General features: G+C 39.7%; 1 protein-coding gene across 1 annotated transcript in view; it reads left to right on the top strand.

Annotated features, from left to right (window-relative positions):
- Positions 1-17,464, top strand: part of ptprt (protein tyrosine phosphatase receptor type T) — a 350,127-nt gene that overhangs the window by 86,034 nt on the left and 246,629 nt on the right. Inside the window, exons 5-7 of the mRNA XM_034149943.1 lie at positions 315-396; positions 2,054-2,169; positions 3,933-4,107. Coding sequence (XP_034005834.1) covers positions 315-396; positions 2,054-2,169; positions 3,933-4,107 — 373 coding nt within the window. The remainder of the gene's footprint in view (positions 1-314; positions 397-2,053; positions 2,170-3,932; positions 4,108-17,464) is intronic.

Raw genomic sequence — 17,464 nt, 5'->3', positions numbered from 1 at the left:
AGGGAAGAACAGGAGGACTGAAATAGAAAGAAAAGGAGGAGAATGAGATGAAGAAAGACGAGAGGAAAGAGTAGGAGGAAGGGCATATGTGGTTGGCATAAGGATACAGACAGACGGATGAAGGGATGAAGTGTAGAGACGAATAGTTGCTGACTTTCAGTGGAAAATTCCCCTGGGGTTTCTATATGAGCTTCTCAGGGCCGTCGAGATGTTGTGCGAGGAAAGATATTTTTTTAGTTTCTTCTTTTATAGAACACTATGGCTTAACACACTTCTTTCTTCCTTTCTGTTTTGCTTCCTTCTTCCCCTGTCAGGTAATATTTGAAGCGGTTTCAGTTCAAGGCCGTCCAGGTTTGATCGCCATCGACGACATACGAGTTCTGGCTCACCCCTGCCGTAAGTGACTCTGTGTGTGTGTGTCTGTGTATTTGTGTGTGTATGTGTGTGTGTGTGTCGTAATGGTTGACCCTGCACGACTGTAGCCCCACTGAGCATCATCTGTTTTATAGCGCACTCACACTCACACACACATACACATACACATACACACACAGGCTGTGTGAAGGACAGATTGCAGACAGATTGCAGAGAGCCAGGAAGAAGGTCCAAACTCAGGGTCTTCATCACTCAAATCTGACAGAAACACTTAGCTTCACAAAGCTCCAGACTGCTTACTGCAACACTCTGTGGCCTACTTACCTCTCCATGTTCACTCATTATTACTCCCCTTAACTATTCTCCCATTACTTTTCTTATAGAGTGGTGCAGAAATTAGTCGGGAAACTTAGAATTATTCTTTTTTTGTTACCAATTTGGGTTCTCTCGTTTTAAAGTAAACCATTTTGTTGAACAAGTTCTTGGTTAGATGCCTGAAATAAGGTTTGGTTAACACAAGCTGAAGAGATTTTTACGTTTTGTTCAACAACATGAGATACGGCAGTAAACATCCCACTAGTAAATGTTCGAAGCTTCAATATATCTTAAAAACTAAATGAGACTGCTAAATATCATCACGCCAAACATTAGCCACCTTTAGCTTAGCGTCATGTGACCTTGATGTAGTTCCATTATAGCCAAACGTTAGCTTTGTACTTAGGGCGGTTGCGCACGATTTTCACACAGAAAAATCATAAAAGTGGTGTTAATATGTGTACATTATCCTGCTGAATAAACGTGTGTTAGACACAAATCTTAATTCCTGCTATATTCCAAAATCCAATGGAAAATCCCGTTGCTTTTTGTCATGGAATCCCTTGCAATGCTAACTTTGTAAATGGTCCGGCTGGCAAGAGCACTCTCAGCTCATCTGTGCCAATCACTAATCAGATCAGTCAAAGTGAGAGAGTCCATGATAAAAAGCAAGCGGTATCCATCATGGAAGAAAGGCAATACGCTGGAAAACAAACATGTTTAGGAGGACAAACTACATTAATGAAGTGTTTTGGAAAAAGAAAAACGTTAAAAAAAGTTGAAAAAAAAGTTTGTTTAATTTGTGAAAACCTGACTATCAACGTCAGAGTGAATTATCATCGGTAATTGATCGATGCATACTCTGTTAGGCTTATCTCTGTCTGCAGACAGTCCAAATGAAATTAACCAGTCGCTGGCTGGTCTCAATGCCAGGCCAAAGTCACGCAGTGTCTGGCCGTCGCTCTCATTGTCTGCCTGCTCATCTGTCTCATAGCTATCCCATGAATTTCCCTGCCTCTCAGACAGCCATATTTGAACTGGATTTATATAGTTGTGCATTTTCCGGCAATTGTGTTTCTTATTGTAATCCATTGTGGATCTACCATGACTTTGATAACAGGATGGCATCTTTCAGTGGCTTGCCAATTGCTGTAATACAGGATTATATAACTATTAATATTTTAGAGAGCTTAAAGACCTTTTCAGACAGAGAGTTAATTTAATCAGGTCCTTTATTCCTTTTAAGAGGTCCCCAATTTTAAAGTATGATTGTTGCAACAAAATAGCCTTTTGTATCTTGTCTGGTTATACAGAATATTCTAGCTGAATGTTTACAAGTGTCTGTGTACATTGTTTGTTGCAGGTAAAGCTCCTCACTTCCTGCGTCTGCAGAATGTGGAGGTGAACGTGGGTCAGAATGCTACGTTTCAGTGTACTGCTGGAGGGAAGTGGTCTCAGCACGATAAACTCTGGCTACAGGTTAGTACCTCCTTATCAGTGTGCATGAATGGTATCAGCAGAAAGCGTACATGCAGGGCTTCAAAGGAAGCTCACAATGCCCATTATGTCCACATATTCGGGAATATAATTATGTAATATTCAAATTTTTTGTGAAAGGTAATGCTGCATTGTGGCATAGTGTAATCACTTGTTTATTTAAAAAAAGAAAAAGTCTAGTAAATAATAGTTGTTCAGGTAAATCTAATGAAAATAAACAATCATTATTGTCAATATATATATTTGTTTTTCTTCCGATAAAACACTGCAATATGTCTAGTGCAAGCATGGGCTTTCATAAGAAATGTGAAAAGGACATTTGCACTTCCATTTCCTCCAAGTCCATTCCTTTTATAAGTCAAAACACCTCTACATTATGGCTCATACCATGCCAGCTTACTACTGTTCTCCATCTCTTTCTTAGAGTTTGAATGTAGAAAAATATCATTATCCATGTTTCACCACTGGAAGCTGAGCAACACTTATGTTGTTGTCTTTTAAGATAACTTGCAAATACAAATATATATTTCACAAGAAATCCGAGTTCCAAATGCAGTTATAATTCATTCAGAATTCAATTTAGGAAAAAATAAAAGTACTTTGGGGGCTGACATCCCCAGCCTTCCCAGCTCTATTTCAGGATTGATTAAAAGTCCTTGTACTGCTCCGCACCAATAACTCCATCTCTGTGTGTGTGTGTGTGTGTGTGTGTGTGTGTGTGTGTGTGTGTGTGTGTGTGTGTGTGTGTGTGTGTGTGTGTGTGTGTGTGTGTGTGTGTGTGTGTGTGTGTGTGTGTGTGTGTGTGTGTGTGTGTGTGTGTGTGTGTGTGTCATGTGCATGCCTACATACTCATTCTAGTTTACATATGCACTGGCAAGCTTGCATGTTTTCACTGCACATGAGTGTGTACCACTGAGAGCGCTGCTGTGTACAGTAATGAAATGTGCAATGGAGAGCAGTGACCCTCCTGACTGCATGCCTGTGGGGGAAAGCATGTTTCCTTAAATTGGCAGATACTACTACAGTGGTAAAGAAGATTGGATCTGGAGATGTGGGGATCATATGCAAAGCAGTACGATGTTTAGTTTCATGTCTGACTTGCTCTGCTAAAATGGCCCCTGTTTCCTGACAGTTTTTGATATCAAATGGAGTCATTACTGTGGTGTTTGTTGATGCCTGCCTCCTGGAATTACTGTAATTTCAATACATTTGATGAAGAACTTAAACTACTTCCAAAACAGTGAGAGCTTTTGGCATAGCTACTCTTGCCTCTTTACTTCATATTCTTTCTAAAAATCAGATACACCTGATAAAGCTATATTATGACAAGCACTATAGCATATTGAAACCCACATCTAAGTGTCTTACTGTATGCATACTGCAGTTCTGCAAAATCAGAGCTAGATGAATCTAAGAATATTCAGTTATATAAATGTCTAGGTCAATGAAACAACCTTAATTTTCCTTAAGAAATTCTATATTTGTATCCAAGGTAGGAGACTCACTCAAAAATGTATTTTACCTCTCATGAGGCTGAAAGAGTTGTTCGGTTGACTGACACGTCTCATCTTATTACACTCATTGAGTCGTGGTGGCATGAATCAGTCTAAATTGCATTTGATTGAAGAAAATGTGCTCTTTTTATCAGTACTACTATCCACCATTGTGAGCTCTTTACAAAGAGTATACTGTATATACAGGGATTTTGCTGAAAATTGACTGGTCTTATCTTTCTCATTATGCAGCAGTGGAACGGTAAGGACACGGCACTGATGGTGACCCGGGTGGTAAACCACCGGCGTTTCACTGCAACCGTAAGCGTTGGCGACACATCGCAGCGCAGCACCAGCCGCTACCGCTGCGTCATCCGATCTGACGGCGGGTCAGGGGTGTCCAACTACGCTGAACTCATCGTTAAAGGTAAGATCTGATGATCATCTTATTTCACGTAGCGTACAAGTAGGAGGTGACTTACTAGCTTACCACTTTTAAGCAAAACATTTGTGATTAATGTGTATGAGTGAATGAAAAATTGATCATGTGGATGCAATAAAGTGGGCACAGAACACTGAAGAGATTTCAGTGACTAGAACTCAGAATAAGCCCATTTTCACTAAATGTTTTCACGTATCTGTCAGTCTTTTTAAAATGTAACTACTTCTGTGTCTCAGGTTCCCTTCTTTGTCATAGAAAGTACAACATTGTTGTCAATTTAAAATAGGAAGCATTTGTTATATAAAATAAATGTTTTCGGGGTTTCAATTACCCCTGGAGCAGAAGTAGTTGAGCAGGAATCCAGTAAAAGGTGGGATGTATAAAATAATCTTCTACCTTTTACACCCCCATAAAACCTTTGCGTTCTTAGTTTCCATGTATTCAAACCCACATACCTCTATTATACATTCTATGTAAGCCTCCAAAGTAGCCAGAGATGCCAAAACACAACGCAGAAATATGTAGGCTATAGCAGGTTACACAAATAATAAATGTTCTATGTGATGTAATGGGGACACAATAAAAAATATTGTTGGCTTTAAGTATTTTACACAGATTCACAAACTCTACAGTTTTAGAACAATCAGATAAAACATGATAATGCCAAACTCTGATAGGCCTACCTGTCTTTATTTCCTATTATTCATTACTCTTCTTTTCACCCTCATCACTTCTTATTTTCTCTGTCCCTCTTGTATTTATCTGTGCCCCTTGACAAATCCCCTCATGGAGGACATTCAAATCCCCTAATGCAATCTACTCAGCTGTGCCCTTGCACTCAATACATGGCAACAAATATTAAGGGATCTCTGTGATTAACCGTCCCACTCTCCATCCCATGGTTCATGTAAACAACAGGAAATACAGTGCTGTCCTGCTGAGAAGGATATTGATGTTGGATAATGTTGTTGTGAGGTTTTGATAGAATTATAGCGTCACAGCTATCTGTTTTTGTCAGACATAATTACATTCCTTCACGTGTCTCCCAGTCTCTCTCTATTGCACTGTGTGTGTTTGGAATCATCTTACTTTATCCAGGCCTCATTTCACCATCAGCTCATGGCCTTGTCTCCTGATAAATTGTTGGCATAGAAACAGTAAATAGATTGTATAAAGTGCACTGAGTTTGCTATCAGTCAAAAGAGTGCTTGCAAAAATGTTAGCATAAGCCTGCTATCACTGAAGACTAACGCAGCGTCCACACGGCGGCGTGCGTTGAAGCTTGCCGGTGGGCGTGTCTGAAACTCGACCAACAACCAATCACATGAATTTCCCGCCCCGGACACACAAGCAAGCGGTTTGATTGGCTAGAGCTTGTACGGGCATATGATTTGATTGGCTGACGCTTCCGTCGAAGCTTCAAAAGTTGAACATTGCTCAACTTTTGAAGCGATCAACGCGAGCAAAGCGAAGCGACGCAACCACAATGCAGTTTGGCAAAGCGTGACGTCACCCCATTCAAAGTGAATGCAGCTTCAACGCACACCGCTGTGTGGACGGGCCGTAACAGGTTAGAATTGAGCCAAATGTGACTCAATACAGTGTAGCCTGTTGAAAGTCTTGACCCGGAACTTAGGCTTTGTGTTAGCACTGAGCTCTCTCTATTACTGAAGCATTAACAATGTTATGGCATTTAGCAAGCCATCATTTACTATGGTGTATGAAGATGTTAATCCTGTGCGTGTTATCACTCAGTAATAAGTAGCATGCTAAAGTGCTGCCACTGAGCCTCTTATTAGCCAAAACAATATGCTACATTCATACAACAAAGCCAAATGTGCTAATTTATTTGCAATTATATTATGACTGAGCCCCCTATCAATCACGCCTGCTTAAGTTAGATCCCTAACCCACTTTCAGTTACTGTAGCTGTATGCCCCATTATTAGCACAAAGCCTGTTTACTGTGACTATGCTAAACAGTTAGCATAACTTTCTCTTTGCATGCTTGCATTGAGGATAAAGCACAACATTTTTTTCTTATCTGTTGTATCCTTGAACACATAAGCTGATATGCAGGAAAAAAGAATATCAGAAAATACCCGCTTTCAATTAGCTATATGCTACATCGTTAGCAAAGAGCCTGTTTATGCTATGTATTATGTTTCATTGTTAGCACAACCACTTATTTGTCCACTTGGAGTTTTGCACAGTGCAGAACAATTATTGTCCTATCTCTCTTATCCTTGAACACATAAGCTAACCAGCAGAAAAAAAAAAAACACCTTTTAGCTCTTTTGACCATGACGCAAAAGCCCTGTGTGCTCAGTGACTGTAATGCTGAGCTTCTGCTTGGTTGCATGACATTCTCCAGGGTTGTCTTTTGACAACAGAGGAATGATTTTGTTTTTAAAGTATAATAGACCACGGACACTTTCTCAGCACAAGTTATTATTATATGCTCTAAATTAATGTCTTCTTTAACAATAAAATGCTTACAGTGAAATGTAAATGTATTTCTGAGGCTACATTTTGACAAAAAATACCTCTCTACCTTAAAGTATTTTTAATTTCTATCAAACATAAAAATATCGTGATGGGGATGGAACTGTTTGTTTTTTAATGGAATCTAAATTGCCTTACTGGAATACATTTAAATGAAAGACATGCCAGCCTAGGTTATGTTCTCAATTCATATTTGGTATGAATTATGCTGTTAACCTTATTTGCTATGAAGGATGTTTTAATCTAGAGGGAGACTGGAGTGTGTGTGTGTGTGTGTGTGTGTGTGTGTGTGTGTGTGTGTGTGTGTGTGTGTGTGTGTGTGTGTGTGTGTGTGTGTGTGTGTGTGTGTGTGTGGGTGTGGGTGTGTGTGTGTGTGTATGTACAGAACGTGCATGTGTGTGTATCAGCCTGTATGCGTGTTTGCTGTTGCTGTTATGATTAGATGATAGTCCGGGGACTCAAAACTGTCATTACCATCTGTTAGAAGAACACACAGACTGCACTCCTGAGGGTGTGTGTGTGTGTGTGTGTGTGTGTGTGTGTGTGTGTGTGTGTGTGTGTGTGTGTGTGTGTGTGTGTGTGTGTGTGTGTGTGTGTGTGTGTGTGTGTGTGTGTGTGTGTGTGTGTGTGTGTGTGTCTTTTAGAGATAAGACTCAGCGGGGCGTAGCAGGGGAGCCACTGTTAGCCGGTTCCCTGTGGACACTATTGCAAAGTGTGTGTGTGTATGTATGTGTGAGTTCCCCAGGAACACTGCTGCATCTTTCTAAGTCTCCCTTGGTGGTCATGAAACTGATTGTAGTCCAATAATTAGACCCAGAAGTGTCACCACAATGTAAGAGTCTGTGTGTGTGTGTCCACATATATGTGTGTGAGCATGTCCATAGAGATATTTCTTGCCCAGAGCTGGTTCCTGGCATTTTCGATGTGTCTGTTCCATGATAAAAAAATCAATAGCAGCGTGGACAGCTCAGCATTATGTGTAAGATCTGTGGAAGCCAACTGAAGCTCTGAACTCCTACTGGGTGTGAACACAACCTCAGAATTTATAAAAATAACTGTTTGAAAAGTACTTTTGGCTTCTAAATAAGAACCCTTTTTCCAAATTGAGATGTGAAACATAAAAAAAAAGAACACTGTCACAAATAGCTGTCAGGTATTCGTAAAAAAGGCAGAGTTAAAATAAAAGCAGTTGAAATAGAGTGGTGCACACTGGTGCTGGGATGACATATTTACCCGGAAGTAAGCTGCGCATGGGTTCCCTCGACAAAAAAGCAATGGGATTTCTCCATAGGATTTTGGAAAATAGCTTAAAATAAGGTCTGTGGAAAACGAAAATATTTGCGAAAAACAAATGCACGTTTTGTTCAGCCGGATAATATCCACATGTCTACCCTACTTTTATAATTTTCGAATCATAAATCTAATCTCCAGAAGCAAAATGCTAACGTTATGCTACAAACGAACTACAGCCGAGTACAGCAGGGCCGCACGACCTCAACGTCACGCCAACTTAAGATCGATATTCAAACATACAGATTCAAAATTGTACAAGTTGAAGCGTTTGTTTGAACAGTTTGCAGGAGGCAGGTACTTGCTTTCAAGCAGAACAGGGGCAAAAAAAAATTGCGGGAGTGTTTACGTGTTCGGTGTAATGACGTACAACTTCTGTAGTCCTATTCAGCCACTTGTTAACAACCATCGTTTTTCAGACACGTCAACTCTTCAAAAATCCCCAGTGGGGTCACTGCTGATGTATTTAATGTCGTAGAACAAAACGTGATCCGTCTCTTCAATTTGTGATAACCACACAATAACCCACATATATATATATATATTCCACCTTTTTAAAGCTCATAAAGCACCTTACATTCTACAATAAAATACAGTTTCAAATAGAATAAATAGAAATAAGTGCAAATAGTTACTGATTGAGAACTGAATTTATGTTAAAAAAAAATAGGAACTCAAACAACAGTGACATATCTCTGTCATTGAACTGATATAATTAGTGCTCTAGAAAGGCAGATACATTATTCTTAATTTCTCTGAAAACATATTGGAAAACAGGAAGGTCTTAACAAAGATTTGCTAAAGTATATACAAAAAAACCAGGAAAAGAATATTGAATATATTGGCCTATCTGTAATATAACCCCATAATGAATTGGGGGACTTGTTCCACTGCATTTTAAGTAATTAAAGTCAATTTTTTTTTTAAAGAATATACTGTATTATTTTAAACAAAACTTAAACTAAACATACAACAGACAAAGAAAATGTTGCCAGCCACAAGTTGTACTGTTTTTTGTTCCTACATTCCTTAACAATAAAATGTGTCTCATGTTTGTAAAATGTGGACATAAGTGAGGGTGGTTTGGTGAAACATATTGCCAAATATGCACAAATCAATAAACAAGTAGATAAAACAACATCATAAAATATACACAAGATGAGAAAAGGAAAAAATGGATGCATCATAAACAATTAGCCTTTTGAATATGGGCTCCATGAGCATTTCATGTGAACATTTTAGTTTGTTTTTTACCAGTGTGTATGTGTCACAAAAGTGGATGTTAAGAGAAAAGAATCATACACCCATGCAATCTCCACCTGCCTCTTCAACAGGTCTTGAGGGCATACCTTTGTGTGTGTGTGTGTGTGTGTGTGTGTGTGTGTGTGTGTGTGTGTGTGTGTGTGTGTGTGTGTGTGTGTGTGTGTGTGTGTGTGTGTGTGTGTGTGTGTGTGTGTGTGTGTGTGTGTGTGTGTGTGTGCGCCTGTCTGTGTACGTATGCGGGCCAGGTTATCATGTCGTTGGTATTCCGTGTCCATTGCTCTTTCATGTGTATCATCCTGTGTGTTCACATGCATCTGTGAAAGAAAAAGTTGACACTTCACACAGAATTTCTAAAGAAAACTATAAGTAATGCATGAACAGGTATGGTGAGTAGAGGAGAAGGACTGTAGTAAAAGGGGAAAGACAAAAGTAAAGAGGAAATAGAACGAGGGTCAGAGAGAGAGCAGAGAGGAGGTAAAAAGTTGAAACCAAAGACTGGAAAGCAAATGAGTAGGAAGAGGTGAACTAAGAGTGCATAGCTGACATAAATACATAAATCTGACAAAATCAAATACGTTACTAAACATTAGGCAAAATAAGAACAAGTGGATTATGTCAGTAATGTAATTCAGAATCATAAATCTTATATCCGTCCCAGTTTACATTGGGACACTGCAGATAAAGAGCCACACAAAATGAGTAGACTAACACATTCAAAAAGAGGCACATATTGATCAAATCAAGGTAAGAAAATGTATTCATATATTCATTTTGTTTACATATTTCAATATATTTTAACGTTTTTTTTTTATATTAAATATATGTTTTTGTATTTCTTTTTGTATATTTAGTATATTTTTTATATTTAACAGAGACAGTGCGCATTATAAACATTGTTGTAAATGTGCCAGAGTAAGCCACAATGCTTGTTTTCATCTGTAGTCCCTGGAAAGATGTTGCAAAGTCACAATAACAATGAATTAAAGGTGGGGTAGGTAAGTTTGAGAAACCGGCTCGAGATCGCTAGAATTTGAAAATACACAACCGGAAAAAATCTGCCACTTCCTTATAGAGCCCCTCCTCCAACACACACGAACGCGCACATGACCAATGAGGGCACCAGATAAGTTTGTGCACAGATGGAAGGCTGACAGGCAGGTAGGCCATCCAGTTATTTTAGCCGGGCCGGCTAAAATGATTGGTCGTGCTTTTTACAGTCCTACGGCTTCCACAGATGACATTTTTTTATGGATTTTTTGTCAAAGCACTTAAGATATTCATTGCTATCGGGATGTTAAGAGCATTCCATGGAATATAACAAAAAGTGTATCTCGAGCCGGTTTCTCAAACTTACCTACCCTACCTTTAAAATATATATTAAATATAAATATATTATTAAAGTTAGTTATGTAGTGAGCTAGCAGACAGTAATAACATTATTCAATTGTAAAAGCATATTGCACAGTGGGACAACAGTGTTGTTACAGCCTTAGGTAGTAACAATATTAAAGTTCACCAGTAGAAAAAGTGAAACCAGTTCAGAAAAAAAGAAGCCAAAGCTGACAGGTTCAGTCCCCCCATCGGCTGTTTCTGTCACTCCACACATCTAATTGAACTTCATCCTGCTTTTTCCACAAATGTAAAAACGCACTAAGAGGGAAAGAGGCGTCCAGAGTGTCCTGCTGTAAAGCTGACAGCACAAAGACACATTCTCATTTCTTTTAAAAGGGTTTGAATATTTGTGTGACACTGAGGAGATAAGTGTCCCTTTTAAGGCTCTGTCTTGCTGTCATTCCTCCATTTATTCCCACTTCTCCCACCTTCTCTATCTTTCTGGGACTTTCATCCTCAGTAAACTCCCACCTGCTTGCTTACTGTAATCCACTGTCTTGTTTATGGAAACTTTGACAGAATTCATGTGGTTATGTGACATAACCTCACAAATAAGCCTTAAATGAAAGGATGTGTTTTGGTTACTGTTGAAAAGACAAGTCCTGTTTGCTTCTTAACCTCATCTCCTCAATATGATCCTTGTTGACAGTAGGAATACGCATTACAATCAAAGCAGTTGAAGCAAACATTTGTGTTCACATAGCCAGATGAAGACATCAAGGTTATACGACTTAAGTTCTACCTAAGTTGCTCAGCTGTCTTTGCTGTATCCTGGAAACGACGGCTTCATATTTCATGTTTTTAAAGAACTAAAAGTGAATGGACTTACAATATAATTACAGAGGAAAAGACAATCAACCACTTGTTGACTTGCCTTGATATTGAATAAGGTAATTTCATTTGTTTGAGTGTTATTCATACAACACACAAACCACATCTGATTTGAATATAAATGCAGTTGTTGGTCTGCACAGAACAAGTAGCATCCAAGGCTTGGCATGGGACTGGAAACATGAAAGGAATATAGACATCACTATGAAACATTTATATTGGCTAGTGCTGCAACACGTTGTACATGATAGGCTAAGGGGCGGGACATTTACGACACATCTCTAAGCTGTTGACCAATCACAACAGAGCCGACCATCTAACCAATCAGAGCAGACTGGGCTCTGGTTTCAGACAGAGGGTGAAAAGAGGTGCTGCAGCACAGGCAGTATGAGAAAAATAAAGAGCTTTTTGAACATTAAAGCATGGAAACATGTCACAGTAGAGACTCTAAATACAAATCGTAAAAGGAGCATAACATGTGTAAGGGATAATATAGTATGGTGAACAAGGTTAGTGAAAAGCATCATCAACATACATTGTATTATTTGTCAACGGTTCAATCTTTGTGCAATATTTCTGTAGAGAAGTGCACTTAGATGGCTCTGAGGGCAGATAGAGTGTGTGTTCTTGTCCTTGTATGTTTGTGTATGTACATACCTTCATTTTAATGTCTAATGTCAATGTGCGTCTAGTTGATCTAGTTCTGGTGTTGTGCTTTGGAGTGTGTTTGTGTGTAAAAAGGTAGCGCATGTCTGCCACAGTGAATTGGCTGTGAGGAGTAGGTAATCAGATCTTATTTCCCAAGATTCTTTGCTCTCCCTTGTGAGTGTAGAATACACATTTACACAAACAACCCCCCCCCCACACACTTATTCTATTCTCAGTTTTCCCTCTTCCCCCCTCTCCTTCTCCCTGATAGATGGAGTTTGTGGCGTGCTGTGAGTCTTTTGATTAAACTATTCTTTGTGACCAGGCAGAGGAGGGGAATGTTCCCTGTGTGTGTGTAGGTGTGTGTGTGTGTGTGTGTAGGTGTGTGTGTGTGCTGAATTTATTATACAAGTAGTTGGCCTGAGGGATTGTGCGGTTCCTTACAGGTGTAGGCACACACACATGCACGCACACACACACAGCGTACAAAAAAACAATCCCCAGGATTTGGAGAAATGTGTTCATATAAAAGTAAGAGGCAGTTCTGGGCGGGTTAATAACAAAATAACAAAGAGATTGCGCAGAAGAAAGAAAGAAAGAAAGAAAAAAGTCAGAAAGAAAGGAAATTAAAGAACAAACAAACAAACGCAAGAACAAAGCATAGAATACAGAAATAAATAACATTAAAAAGAAACACAGAAAGAAATAATAAAAGACAGAATAGACAAAATAAAAACTTGAAGGAAGAGAGAAAGAAACTAAAGAAAGAGACGAGGAAAGAAAGTTGTTGGATGAGTCAGGGCTGCCCCCCCACACACCAGAGGACAGATCTGACACTTATGGCGCATTTCCACCACACGGCCTCGCTCGGCCTCGCTCGGTATGGCTAGGCCTCGTTAGGACTGGCTCACTTTATGGTGCATTTCCATTACAGTTTAGGAACTGGGGTAGTAACTATAGTAACGCAGTGTAGGCGGAGCCGTGACGTCATCTTCAATGAGAACCCCAGAAAAACAACACAGCCGTTAGCTGTTAGCACTCAGAGCTCACAGCTCCTCATATCTGTTCAGAAACTAGACAAAAGTTAAACAAGTACAAACCACAGACTGCCTGTGTCATGGTGAATACAGTCGCTGCTTTATTTATGTCTGTATAGGCCGTTGTTGTGAGTGTGGACGGTCGGAGCATATACTGCGTTAGCTTAGCCAATCTCCATTTAGAAAACACGCATTTTAAAAGGTTTTTCGCCTGCCGTCTGTCTGCAGACTTGACAAAGCATTAATTCATGGTTTTTACTAACCGGTATCAGTATGTTGTTACTTCGGCATCATTTTGAAACGTGTATTACAATTAAATCACGGTCAAATATGTCCATCTTGTTGTAGTTGTAGCCCCCTTGCCAGCGATTCTCTCTCTAGTTTAGCATACTCAGCCCGACTCAGCCTGGTTGTTCCTGGCCCTAGAACCACGATTTTATGGGGCCAGAAAAACTGTGAAGTAGGACCCGCTAGCCGGTACTAGGCCAAGTGGAAACGCAACCAAAAACGGGCCCCGCACGGCTCGGCACGCTTAAAGCGAGCTCCGCGCTGCAGTGGAAACGCGCCATTAAAGAGCAACTTGCAGGTCAGAGACCCCAGTGAATAAATGTGTAGGAAAATGATGTATACACTAGATTTTCAAAACAACATTTACAGAAATATACACTAAAGTGACATCTGGCGTCGTTTTGTAAGACATTTTTACTTCCGCATAAAAAAAGACCACCCGCATGTGACGTCACATCAGGGAGAGCGGCCGGTCTAACGTATGAATAAACATGGTTCACAATGCTAGTTTTGACCATAGACTGTATATATAAATGGACGTAGTGTCTGTGACGTCACCCATAGGATTCTGCAGAGTTGCCGAGAAGCCCTTAGTAGGCGGAGTCGGCCACTAACGGCTCGACAGTGACGTCAGAGTCTAACTCCCGCCTGATCCAAATAAGGGCAAAGAGGCGGAGCCGAGGCGGGACCTGCTGCCACCGAGCTGAAAGTTCCAGAGCTAGCTCAGGCTAAGAAGCTAACCTAAAGGAAACCTTTATCCAAAAATACATGTTAGGTGTGTAGGGTTACCGACTGCTTAACAAGCAAAACATAGAACTTAAATTAGTGATGCAATGCTGAAATGTAAAAATGTGACAGTCAAAAAGCATAGGTGTTTTAATGCCATATTCACTTAATAACGCATGAACAACTTTTACAAATATTTCTATATAGTCTGTGTTGGTAAATGTCATCTACGTTGCACATTTCCTGCTGAAATACATGCATACCAAGTTACTGCGTGGCACTTTGGTTTTGATAAAACAGTGGAGTTCCACTATATAAATGTTACATTCATAATCAAACGAGACAATCTGCAAGATAATTAGCTATTTTTTGTTATTCTTATTGCTTGTCATTCACACGTTAATAAAATAAAATAAGTAGGCTACCGATACATAGCAGAACAATTGTGGCGATGTTATAATATGACGCGTTTGACGTATGACGTTAAAAAAAACAGTTTTTAGTAGCAGAGCTCAAAACGGCTCCTTTCCTTCTGAATTCCTGTCCTTATGTCTCGTAAAACATATGAAATCCTGCATTAACTTTTTTAATTGCAATTTTCAGGCAAGGTTAAGCATAACTGTAGTAAAAAAAAAAAACCTGCAAGTTGCTCTTTAAACATCTGCTAAAGCAACGCACCTGATGACAGACAACAACTGACAGAGATGAGCTGTCACACATCAGCAATGTTAAACGGATCAAATATTTGTTTCATTGGATTTAGTAAAAAGTTGGAACTGTTCCACCTCAGATATTCACCACAGCCTGCAGACAGTGAGGCGATGCGAGGGCGAGTCAGCAGGTCGTTGTTTACTGAGAGGACAGGTGAGTCAGAGCCCCCCCCCAGGTGGAGAGATTCATGAGGCCCAGGCAGGAACACCGTCATATTACATTTGCAGCATGCAGAGCCAGCTTCAGGACACAAGTATGTGAGGCGGAGGATATAAACACATAGAAACATTTTCCACCAAATATTTCGTTTGGTTTGATCAAATGAGGGTGTTAGGCCTGTTAATGAATGCAAATGATGGATGCATAGAAACAATTCTAATTATCCCAAAGCACAATACAGCTTTCATGATCTCTTCATTCAGAATTCTGAAATTGATGATTTAGCATCATTACGTACTTTTACAATAGTCTAAGAAGTGTTATGACTGGTTTATGTCCACATGACAAGAGCCATGATCCCACATCTTGGATAGTGCTGCTCCAGAATCTGACATCTCTGAAGCCAAGAAACATCTGCCTGGCGTTTTTTAAAAGATGTAATATCTTTGAACCATATGTCTCTAAAATTTGAGAAATGACACCAACCCAAAATAATTCTAAAATGTACATTATTATGGTATTTTGTGAAGCTATTAAATGACTTATTGGCTATATCATTCTGGAAATATTGTATCATGACCTTTTGGGACTTGGTTGTAAATAATTTCTATCAACAGTTTGCAATGAATGATTTCCAATATGAATGTGTTCCACTCAAACACACAGCATGTGGTTATCATCAACACTTGATGAGCGGGGGTGATCATATCAGAGCAGTGTGTGCATGTGTGTGTGTGTGTGTGTGTGTGTGTGTGTGTGTGTGTGTGTGTGTGGGGCTTATCAGTTCTCTGTTAGATAAACTGTAAAGTTCAAGGAGCCACGAAATGAACCTGGAATGTATGACTGATAAAACAGCAACACACGGAAAGATTATTAGAAGAATGAGAGAATTCATTAACAGATACATATAGATTAGGAGAGACCGTTTCCAACTTTAGACATCGTTCAAACGAACATGCTTATTAAATTGATTCTGTCCAGTTGGAATATATTGAAATAGACTCCTGTACCACGATTAAAAGAAACCAACAGAAATAAAATTGAAATATTCATGAAAAATGTATACTTTCAAACTGCATATAGACACAAGAGAGGCGTGACTTTGTCTGGACCATGGAAAAGACACAGAGGGAGAGAAAAACAAAGGAAGGGGAATCAGAAAAATATCTAATTTGTCTTTCTCTTATCGTCCTTACGATCATTACTCTCCATCCCACCGTTGAAACGGGAGGAAAACATATTTCTTGTGAAGCGATTGTCATTTTCGGTGCAACTGATTTTTCCATCTTTTCCGCCACCTGGTTGATATCTTCCTCTTCTCTCTGGTGGGCCGATTCCTCCTCTATCTGTCTCTTCATCACTTCTCCTTCGCACACACACACACACACACACACACACACACACACACACACACACACACACACACACACACACACACACACACACACACACACACACACACACACACACACACACACACACACCCTCAAACAGATAAATACACTCTCTCTATCTTCTCTCTGAAAAGAGCTCTGAGAGATTAAATATCACTTTTGGGTTTGTCGCAAACAGAAATACACACTTAAAACACACACACTATAAGGCATGTCATACGCTGCCAACAGAGTAAAGGTGATACCAACAATCTATATTATATACTACTTATATCACCTACAACACAAGCATTCCTAAATATTCTCACACACCCCTTTTTCTTACATTTTGTTACCACACTTAAAACTCTGTATTATATGTGTGTGTGTGTTTTACTTGATCTTTGCATATTATAAAACAGTGCCCTAAAAAAGCAGATCCTATACGTGTCTACCCTCAGGGTGTACTAACACGGGTCACTTTGGAGTGTGCATGCCACTTCTTCTTACAACAAGGCCCCAGGATACCTAAGATAAAACCTTTATGGAGCCACGACTGCACACACACACACACACACACACACACACACACACACACACACACACACACACACACACACACACACACACACACACACACACACACACACACACACACATGCAGATCACACAATTGTACACACAAAGGCCTTTATTTGCCCACAGTTGCAGTGCTGTACTCCTACAGTATCCCCCTTTAACATTTCACGAGACATCTCCTCTCTTCTGGTTCAATCCTAACTTTTTTTAAGGTTTAATTAAAGTTTGTGCAATGCAAGTTAATGGTTATTTTTACTATGTTTATGTACTACAAAACTGACATAATCAGCAACATGATCAGCCTTTTCTTGTGACTTAAAAGCACCGGTGCTTCTCATAAAGATGCCCAAAGGTGCCCTGTGCACTGGTTTGAGATGCAGAGGGCGATGATAAATTGTCCATATTTGACGCCATGGGAATAATGCCAGGCTCTCCTCTCAAACATCCGTCTTCCTACATCTCCCCTCTCACACTTCATTAGCATCACTGTATGAAGGCCAACTGTAACTGATTAGCAATACACTAGTGTAAACTGTTTCCA

This window comes from Trematomus bernacchii, unplaced genomic scaffold (genome assembly GCF_902827165.1).
Source record: "Trematomus bernacchii unplaced genomic scaffold, fTreBer1.1, whole genome shotgun sequence".
Classification (NCBI taxonomy): Eukaryota; Metazoa; Chordata; class Actinopteri; order Perciformes; family Nototheniidae; genus Trematomus; species Trematomus bernacchii.
The sequence above is the reverse complement of the archived record's forward strand: the minus strand, read 5'-3'. Positions and strand labels throughout refer to the sequence as shown.